The sequence below is a fragment of the Chenopodium album genome, chromosome 5 (genome assembly GCF_948465745.1).
Source record: "Chenopodium album chromosome 5, dcCheAlbu1.1, whole genome shotgun sequence".
NCBI lineage: Eukaryota > Viridiplantae > Streptophyta > Magnoliopsida > Caryophyllales > Amaranthaceae > Chenopodium > Chenopodium album.
Genome location: NC_137838.1, coordinates 32,882,656 through 32,893,505, shown reverse-complemented (window position 1 = coordinate 32,893,505; position 10,850 = coordinate 32,882,656). Strand labels below are relative to the sequence as shown.

The window sequence follows — 10,850 nt, the reverse complement described above, 5'->3', positions numbered from 1 at the left end:
AGGAGAGTATAAACCCCGGCGAAGATGGGAAGAATCGATAAAGAATGACGAACATAAAATCATGAATGAAAAGCGTTAGGAGAATGAATTAAGGTTCTATAAGCCTCTGTTTATCAAACAGGGGTGATCTATTTTTTTTTTGTTTAGATAGTTTTTTTTTTTCCTATCTTATTTTGGTTTTGTACAGCAGTGAATTCTATTAAATAAATCTCTCTATAAACTTGTACTATTTTTAAGCCTTTTTGGGTTTAGTAATTTATTTGAGGACCAAAACGTTTTATTAAGCTCGTCTTAAAAATGAAACTTGTTCAGTTGTTCTTACAGGACGAGAATTTGTAAATGTGTCCAAAAGGAAAATTATCTCCGTAACAGGAACTGACATATTTAATATTGACATCCGTATAGTTTGACCATTTACATAACTAAACGTTACTGTCTTAAAAACTATACTTAAAATGATTTAGAGTTTTATGGAACTTTATATATGTAAGGAAAATTTGACAATTACCACCTTCTACTTTGGTCATTTTAGCAATTACCACCTTGTATTTTTTTTTTTTTTTTTGAAAATTACCACCTTCTCTTTTTCAAAACACCAAAACTTACCACATTCTCTCCCTTTAACGGCCGCATGACGTCATGCATGGCCCACCACTTACCTTCCCCTCCCATTTCCCTCCAATTTATTCTCCCAAACTCGATTCTTACCTTTCATTCACTAATTTTCCCCCAAAAATCCGAAAATCTTCAACTCACTCCTCCAAATCAAAATTAATCAACAATTAGATTTGGTAGTTGCAACATGACTTTGATTCCGAAAAGGCTGGTATGTTTTCTTCATCATAATTTCTTTTTTTGGGGGGTATCAATGCGTGTTAGGGTTTGTGGTTGCAATTTTGAGGATTAAGGTAATGTAGTTGAAATTAGGGTTTTACGAATTAAATTAGGGGTTAGTGTGTTCAATTGGTGAACTAATTAACCACAATTTATGATTTATGACCTGGTTCTCTAACTTATAATTACTTGTAGCTAACTAAAGATGTGATTTTGTGCAGACTGAATTTCATATCTGCAAGTGTGGGTATCCTGCTTCGAATTTGACTTCATGAACTAAGCAGAATCCAGGGAGAAGGTTTCAAGCTTGCCAATTTTACGAGCAGGACACTGATAGCAGGGGTTGTGACTATTTCAAATGGGTGGACCTTAAAATGACTGAATGGCAAAAGGATGTGACTAATTCACTCATGGCTGATGTGAATGCTCAGAAGATTGAGTTGAGGATGATGAAGAAGGAATTGGATGATGTGAAAGCTGAAAAAGGATGCCTTGCACTTGAGAATAAAGCACTGAAGAAGAAATTGAAGTTCATGAAGAAGCATGGACTCATGCTCCCTGCATTTTGCCGTGTGCTAGTGTTTGTGGTTGTTGTAGTCCTTCTGTTTAAGTAGTTCCGGTAGTTTAGGTTAGTTTGGTTGTTGGAAAAACCTTGTTGGTGATTTCCTTTTGTTGAATTAGGTAAGAATTAAGCAATGTGTTGCCTAGAATGAAGTGTAATGTATTGAATGAAAAAATATACCTTTTGGATCCTTAAATGAAAAAATAACACTTTCATTCACTTTTTTGTGTACTGTTTAATGCTTGAAGTTTTGTATGCAATATAAGACAAATAAATGGAGCATATAAACCATAATTGGCAAGCACTTTAATTAAACATGGTAATCAAAAGCTTGTTCAACAAAATATCATTGTTTATCTAAAACTAACCATTGTTCCCAAAAGCATACATGTGGTGATTTAACCATTGTTCCCAAAAAAATTACAGACCACATAAATACATTAGAAGTTGTTGAAACATACTCCACTCCTACTTGTACAAGCTACCTACAGACTTTGTCTTCCCTTTCCTAACAGGCATCTTGTCCCTAGCCCTGCTTGGTGTTTGTTGTTGTGGTTGAGGTTGGTTTTGACTTTGCTGAGTGGATTGAATTGGGTGGTAAACAGCAGACTGTGAACCATGCTGAGAAGAAGCAGCAGCAGCTTGTTGGGTTCCACTTGCAGCCACCTGTCACAGAGAAAAGAACAAAGTGAGATACTGAAAAAGTCAGGAAATGCTTGACAACCTAAGTTTAAATAGATTACCTTAATCAATGCCCTGACTTCCCTCTTCTTTCTTTGCTCTTTAACCGAAGGTGTGTCTAAAGGAGGTCTGCCACCTTTGTCAATTTGTTTGTCCAGCTGAGCAGCAGCTTCATTCTTGCAAGTCTTCTTATTGTGTCCCAATTGCTTGCACTTGCTACATCTTGTAGTCTTTTTAGGAGGGGCATCTTTATCTTGATCTTCTCACTAGTGGAAAAATCCTCATCCGTAACGGGCAAAAAGGGGTCATCCGTAACGGGCAGTGTCCGTTACGTATGCGGCCGTTACGGATGGCCATTGTTATTCGTAACGGGTACTATCCGTTACGAATAATGAGTTATTCGTAACGGACATTTTAGATGTCCGTTACGAATAACCCATTATTCGTAACGGACATCTGAAATGTCAGTTACGAATAAATTTTTTTTGTATTAAAATAAGTCCTTATTCGTAACGGGCACATAAAACGGCCGTTACGAATAAGTGATTATTCGTAACTAACATCTTAAATGTCCGTTACGAATAGAGTTTTATGGTATATAATTTAACACTTATTTGTAACGGGCAACAAAAGTGCCCGTTACGAATAACTGGTTATTTGTAACTGACAATTTTGCTGCCCGTTACAAATAATTATTAAATTAAATTTTCATTTTATTTAATTTCGACAGCATGTATTTATATATAATTAATATATATTAATTAAAACCTGTAATAATATACATGTTCCTGTAAAAAGCAATTATACCGAACAATCTTTCGTAAAAATTAATACGACGTAATATAAAAACTGAAGTAGTAACACATTACAAATAAAAACTTGTATAAATTTATCCAACATATACAACAACACTAAAAATATTACGTTGTTCTACCTGAGCTAATAGTTAAGCATTCAATAAATATTTACTTCTAAAGTGGATAAATCTTGAATCTATTCATCTTTCAGATTCAGCTTCCTCACCATGCTTCTGACTACCTAGCCTAACAATGTCTTCAACAAGTATCTTCCCCTCTGATAAAAACAATCACACAGAATCAGTAAAGCAAAAGAACTGGGTCAGACCAACTTAAAGATGTCTTCTAGTACAATAAATGTTAGTGCCAAATTAATAGAGAACTAAGAGCACTCATACATGACAACTAATAACACTTTCATGCTAGGAAAGAAAATCGATCCCTACTCCTAGCTTATACGAAGTATATGTTAAAAATATCACACTTCATTCTAAATAATAGGGGCTGCAATTGATTTTAGGCTATTTAAAAACTTAGAAGTAAATATACTACAACTAGCCTTCATTATAAAAATTTTCAAAATATACAACATAATAATATAGAAGAACGGTATAGGATAATTTAGGTAGGTTTAAAAATTACACTCTCATTTTAGAAAGTGATATACTACGTACTATTCAGATAGTTTGAAACAGATATGTAGTTTACAACTTTAGATTTAGAGACGGAGGGAGTGTATTAAACGAACCTCTGTCTTTTGACAGCTTGCTGATGAGCTCTTGGATACCATCTTTGTCAATTTTGTTTTTCAGATATGCAGCAGCAGAAGCTACTTCTTCTGGAGTAACCTTCCCATCGTAATCCCTAGATGTCAAGAAACAGGTCTAATATCAGCATTGTCTCTATTATGCAGCAGTTAAACTAAAGGTCATATAATACAAGAGCAAGATTACACATAAAGAAAATATAAAGAAATACAATAGTCCGTGCAAGAGAGTCAAACATGTGAAACAACACTACGGCCTTATTATATCAGTGCCTTAACTAGTTCCACCTCACTAATGCAGAAGAATTTCTGACTCAATATTCTCAAGACCTCAACTACAATCATACAAATAAAATACCCAAAAAAATTAAGGCTGGAATTTGACTAGCTTAGAATAACAGCATATCACAAGTACATTACTAAGTCCAATTATTTAACAATGTATACAAAATTACACAAGGGATTTGCAATTAAGCCCTTGGTTTCTAGCCAGGGGAGAGGGGGCCAGTAGGTGGGAAATCTCGATATAGATCAAGTCCATAATTTAGATAATTTCATCATTGGCTAGCTCAATCATTCAACAATGTTTACATAAGAGATTTGCAGTTAATAATGCCCTTGGTTCCTATTACCAGGAGGGGGCCAGGAGGTGGGAATTCTCTATATAGCAAGTCCATGATTTAGGGGTCGTTATTATTGCCAGATATCATAACATCAAGAGTAAAACACGGATGAATGTCAGCCACATGTCAAAACAATTCGTCATTGTTCTAGCTTGAGAGCCACAATCCATATAAAAAAATAGTTATGTACTCCAAGATCTCCACAGGCTAATAAAAATCTAACTAAAACCTGCCAAATAATAATCTCAATAGCATACCTATCAAGCAATCGCCATTCACCACCAATCTTCTCATCCACATCATCAATTTCTTTTTCAAGTTTTTGAAGAATAGCATCCACCTGATACAGCAAAATAAAAGAATCCCAGTAATTCAATAGGTACAAGAAATAAACAGAATTACAGATGCATCAGCCAATGGAATAATATCATCTAGTTTAAGAGAATCTGGATCAGAAAAATAAAAACTCGTGCATACCTTGTTTATCAGTGCCGAAGAAACTTGAGCAGTATCTAACTCTTCTTCATCACCCTCCCGGGCAGCTTTGTATGCCTCCTTAGCTTCAGCTTCCCCCTCTTTGCCCTCCTTTTCCACCATAGTATTGTATAACTCTATCTGGAAAAGAGAATTAGAGACATAAATCCTGCGTCCTAAAGTGGTGGAAAAGTTAGTTTGAAGAAACTAGTTCCAACTGTTCACTTACCTCCTTATTCACAAGTCTCAAGAATTCCTCCCGTTCCCTGCTCACTGACTAACGAAAGTAAAATATAGCAAAAATTAGTAACATACAACAATACAACGCTTAGTTGTAATACATCTAGCACCAAAATATTCTTACTGATGCGGAAGCCAGAACAGCCAATGCACGACTGAGCTCACAAAGCTGATCGTCTTTATCTGACAATGCAGCCTTTTCGTAATCTTGTGCTTGCCTGTTAGTTGCATCCACCATCTCTTCCAAGGCAACATCCTTTTCACTAACAGTAGACTCCTTAAGTTTCGCCTTTTCTTCTTATGCTTTCATTTTCTCCTCCTCTTCCTACAATTTGGTAAGTTAGAACATAAGTTTATTGAAGTTTGAAACCCAATACTTGAATAAACTTTAGTATATTTATCCTCGGACAAGTGAAGCAGGTTTTAGCCTAAAGGAGAGAGCATAGGGAATGCTTTACATGGTGTTCAGAAGATTAGAAAGAGGAATGAGCAGCCAGTAAAATTTAGCATTTTAAAACCTAATACGTTCGGAGTAAAAGGGACTAAAACCTTGATCATTTCTTCCTGCATTTCAAGGAACTCTAACTTTCTCCTCCTTTATGAAACTGCATCCTCAGAAGGCAAAGATGTTTCTCCAATGGTATCAACAACCTCATCTGGCAAAGAGGAAATAGCAAACTCCACGGCTTCCTCAGGCTTGATTGTTCCAGACACATTGAAGGCTCTGCCAAAAGAAGTGTAGATCAGCGCACAAAGTTGGGAACTAGCGCTAATAAGCTTTATTTTAATATATAATAAACAAACATCAAGTGATGAAATTCCTTATAAACCAGAAGAATTTCCAAGAAAAACACTGCCTACCTGGAAAGAATAAGAAGAGATGACGGAACAGAGTGATTGAGAGATAAGTCTAACCAATCACGCAGCTGCACATACATGAAAACTTGAATGAATGAACATTGACCAGAATCAGGTACTATAGATAGCCGAGAACCACCATGGTAATATTAGTTGACAAGCACAAATTATTCTAAATCATAAGATTAGCAATTTGTAAGGGTTCAAAATTACATCATTTCACTCAGGAAAGCACAAATCTACTGCAACCATAAATAATGGTTAGATTAAAACAAAGATCAACACAAGTAGTGCATCATCCACTTAAAAGTCAAAAATAAATTTGGTAGAGCACTGTGAGCAAATCTGTTGACGCATCTCTTCAACAGAAAGCAAACCAAGTAAACCTCTATCTCTACATGCTTGACGAAGCTCTGCCTCTGAAAGTGACTTAACACCCTCGGCTTGTATCATCTTATTATCCTCTTTAATCCTTCCAAAAGAAAATAGTTAGTGTCCACTATCATAGTGCAAAACTCAATAATGAAACACCAACATTATTTAATCATTTAAAATGGACAACGAATTTAAACATACACAACCAACTAAAAAATTCATGGAAGCATTTAGCCCAAGTTAGTCAAGTCCATGAATTCACTTAAATGAGACAAATTCAGAAAACAAAAATCTAAGAGCCAAATGAGTACATGTTATGAACTGGAAATTTCTGCAGAAATTCTGAAGAATTTTGATAGAAATTTGCATTAAAAGCTAAAAATAAAGAGTAATACAAGCTTTCGAGATGCTTCTTCTCTCCCAAACTGTATAAAAAGAACAAAAAAAAAATTTTAATAGTATTCTTTATAACAATCTCTCCCTATTCTTCTCTTATTCATAGCATTAATCCTCTAATTCACTCACTAACATATATATATATATATATATATATATATATATATATATATATATATATATATATATATATATATATATATATATATATATATATATTGCATTATCTAATACGCTTTTCCAAAAATGCTAATTCATAGCAGTACAAATCAGAAAATAGATTCGGAATGTGACACTAAGCAAGACATAAGCTAATGACAGCAGGGCACAAAAGGTTCAACCAACCAAAATATAAAATAATAATAATAATAATTATTGTTGGAATTTATAGGGAATTTCATGTTTTTTAAACAAAAGCACTTGAGGGCATCCCTCAATTTCTTATGTCCTCTATTTGTTCATTTCAATGTGGAAGTGAAAAGACTGAAAACATGGATAACCATAGGTTGACTACTTGAGCTACAAGCAAACTTAAATCTATACTAATTTTGCCAGTTGTATTGTACTAGTCAAATAAGCCAACCTTCCATATAAAACTATAAACATGCAATCTAGTGAATCTACATTACATTCCTAATCTAAAATCAGTTGAATAAACAAAATAATTAGCAATTTTATAAAGAAAATCCCTCCTTAGATGCCAAATCTTTTGCAAGACATATTCAAAAAAATACCAGTACATTTCAACCTCACTTTAGACAATCCACCAAACAGTCAAAAATAATGCACGTAGAAGTTCCTAGTGCAGGGAGAAGTATTGCATTATTTTAACTAATGGTATTCCATTCAACTGATAAGTGGTATTAAAAATGACTTAGTCAACAATAAACTTGGAGCAGCTTCTATGAGGACTTTGTTAGAATGTACAATAAACATTAGGTTCAGAAAACTATAATTTAGAGCTAAAACATCTGAACACTTAACCTAGAAAACAAGCTAAATATACAATAGTTTTCAGCACACAGCTTATAAAAGGCCGACATGCCGAATACACAAAAACATACGTAGTATCCAATATACTACATGCAAGTATCACTTAAAGTTGAAGCGGAAAATAAAATCTGAGAAAGAAAATAAGATCACTAATCTGTGAAAGGCAATCATAGCGTATCCACACTAAAGTGAATCCACAAGTTGTGCTCATCTGCTCACAAATTCTTGCAGCCATTACAAGCAAGGGATAACAGTGAGGAAAATGTAATGAACTAACAATGAGAAATAGGAACAGCAAGCAATCACGCTATACAATTGCAGAGAGAGACCAAGGCCGCAATTTAATTAGACCACAAAATATACAACTACCTCTTGATCAAAGCGAGAATCTTTTTGTGCCCAGTGGTAATCACATCCAAAGCTTATCATGCGCAGGGCAACTGCAAATAAACGGATTCACGATGTAAGGGGGGATCCAGAAAGATAGTAATAATTTGGGGAAAAAAATCAATCAATTAATTCATACTTAGCTCAAAATTCAAAGGCTTTTAAACTAAAACATAATAAAACCCAAAACAAATGGAAAATAATAAAATCAATCAATTAATTGGGGAAAAAAAAAATAAAACCTATAATTAAGTAATTGCAATTAAGAAAACTGAAACAAGGGTTACGAAATTGGGGGAGGACAGAGAAAGAGTACGCTTTAATGGAGAACTATGAGCGCTTCAATGGAGAACTCAGACAGCGCTTCAATGGAGAACTCATACAACGCTTCAATGGAGAACTCATACAGCGCTTCACTAATGGAGAACTCGGAGTGCGCTTCAATGGAGAACTCGGAGTGGGCTTCAATGGAGAACTCGGAGTGCGCTTCAATAATGGAGAACTCGGAGTGCGCTTCAATAATGGAGAACTCAAAGTGCGCTTCAATGGAGGAGAAGAGTGAGAATGAGAGGAGCAAAACGCGCGGGAGCTGCTTCAATATTGGAGAGAGAAAGAGGAATTTTTTTGACAGAGGGAGTGAGAAAGGGGAAAGTAAAAATTTAGGGCTTACTTTAAAACTTTATTCGTAACGGACACCCTATGTTAGTTACAAATAACAAGGTCAAAATTCTATTGACTTTTCTATTTGTAACGGGCAATATTTGTTGGTTACGATTAGTTACTTAATCGTAACGGGCAGAATAATGCCTGTTACAAATAACAACTTATTCGTAACGGGAACCAATATGTCCGTTACGAATAACAACTTTTTCGTAACGGGCACCAATTTGTCCGTTACGAATAACCCTTTTTCTGCCCATTTCACAACTTTTTTGTAACGGACATTGAATTTGCCCGCTACGAATGAATTAATTGTAACGGAAAATCATATGTCCATTACGAATAGCTTGTTACAAATAAGATTTTTTCCACTAGTGTCTCCTTGCTCTTTCTTCCTTTTCCTAGACTTAGGTCTTCCTGGTAAGACCCTTATGGCAGGAGGCAATGGTTTCCTGAATCCCATCTTCTCCCAATGCTTATCACCTGGTACAGGAAGTATGGGAGTACCATAAGCTTTCAGATAAGGCTCCCTACTGTATGCCTCATCAACATAGTCATTTGGATCTACTCTTTTATCCATCAAACAAGCATAGGCATGTATGCAGGGAATTCTAGTGAGCTGTCAATGGTAGCATGTACATGTTCTTTCTTGAATATCAACAACATCTTGGTCTCCTCCAAACTCCACCTCATAGTTGTCATCCCTTGACAGTTGCACAATGCATCCTCTAGCCACATGTTCAATCCTTTCAAGTGTCTTGGTGATGTAGGGCATATTCTTACCATTCAGTTTCTGCACTCCCTCCCACTTCTCATTACACCTCCTCATCATATACCTTCTCATCCACTCCATTTGAGTGAGAATATGTTTATCTCTTGCCTCCCTTATCACTGAGTTGAATGTTTCACACATGTTGTTCAATAACATGTTTGACTTGCAATTAGTTGAGAAAGCATGCCTACACCAGTGCCTTGTGAGGATGTTGACAAGGTATTCATATGCATCTTCATTGAGAAATTTAATGCTCTCCATGGAAATTTCATGATCAACCTTGAAGGACAGAAGAAAGTAAGAAAAAAAAAGGCATGAATGCTGAAGTTACAGGAACAGAACAAGTTAGAGGAACAGGGCATTTACCAAAGTTGTTCCCCTTGCTGCTTGCCAAAACAAATCTTTGAAAAGGGTCCCAGTGAACTGAAGCTTGAAGTTTGCCCAGATATGTCTTACACAATATCTGGTTTCTGCTTTGGGCACAACTTGGTTAAATGCTTCAAGTAATCCCTAATGGCACACACTTAAACACACATAAAATTACTAACATGTTAAGTAAGCAAATTTAGCAAATTTAAGTGAAAAAGATAGGTAAATGTAGCTGCAATACCTTCTGTCTGTCTGACATAAAGGTTCATCCTTCACCTTCCTCACCAGACAAGTCTTTCATCAGCATTTGCAGAAACCAAACCCAAGTCTCAGTGTTTTCCACCTCCATAGTTGCCCAAGCAAATGGAAATATGTTGTTGTTTCCATCCTTCCTAACAGCAACTAGAATCTGTCCTGGGTATGCACCCTTCAAGTGACAGCAATCAACCCCTATGATAGGCCTACACCCTTTTTTAAACACATCTAACAATCCATTAAGAGACATATACATACTCATGAATATAGGTGGCTCTGGCCCATCCAAACCATCATCTGCTACCCCCACCCTGCTGCCCTTGTTATATTTGGTGATTGTTTTCCCATAATCCCAAACTCTCTCATATTCTTCAGCTGCAAAACCATATATCTTGAGCTTTGCCCCAGCTCTAGCCAACCATGCAGTCCAATAAGTGATTTTAATACCAGTTTCAATCAACACCCTCTGCCTAAAAGCTTTTAATTTCCAACTAGGATCAGCTTTCCAGTGCTCTATGTACTTATCTCCTAAGTACTCTGAATTCATCTTCTTGTTTGATGTAGTTCTTACACAAGTGTTGTCTAGTCTCATAGAATAGATTACCCAGTAACTTTCCTAGGATTAAATCTAACATACACTGTGAAATGGCATTGGTTTTCACAGCTACACTTGGGTTTTCTACAAGTCTTTGGATTCCATGTACAACCACATTTGAACTTGCAATAAGCCCTAATTCTAGACTTATCATTGTGCAAGAAATAAAAGTCATACCTATTTTCTATAGCATGTTGTCTTAAAGCTTGCCTT

General features: G+C 35.7%; 1 protein-coding gene and 1 pseudogene across 2 annotated transcripts; both read right to left on the bottom strand.

The window, feature by feature from the left end:
- Positions 1 to 2,865: 2,865 nt before the first annotated feature.
- Positions 2,866 to 9,226, bottom strand: LOC145632799 (uncharacterized; annotated as a pseudogene). The gene is made up of 14 exons (XR_014112586.1): positions 9,001 to 9,226; positions 7,969 to 8,039; positions 7,819 to 7,871; positions 6,522 to 6,635; positions 6,170 to 6,307; positions 6,071 to 6,077; positions 5,839 to 5,903; positions 5,527 to 5,701; positions 5,102 to 5,302; positions 4,967 to 5,014; positions 4,741 to 4,878; positions 4,521 to 4,603; positions 3,623 to 3,738; positions 2,866 to 3,151 (listed from the first exon to the last, which is right to left on the bottom strand). The product of XR_014112586.1 is annotated as an uncharacterized LOC145632799 (transcript).
- An 826-nt stretch (positions 9,227 to 10,052) lies between these two features.
- LOC145632798 (uncharacterized) lies at positions 10,053 to 10,634 on the bottom strand. The gene has a single exon (XM_081685133.1). It carries the CDS (start codon positions 10,632 to 10,634, stop codon positions 10,053 to 10,055), a length of 582 nt encoding a protein of 193 aa, XP_081541259.1.
- Between the last annotated feature and the right edge of the window lie 216 nt (positions 10,635 to 10,850).

Bases quoted from the DNA above. Each gene is read 5' to 3' on its own strand.
- LOC145632798 (XM_081685133.1), bottom strand. From the start codon at position 10,634: ATGAGACTAGACAACACTTGTGTAAGAACTACATCAAACAAGAAGATG.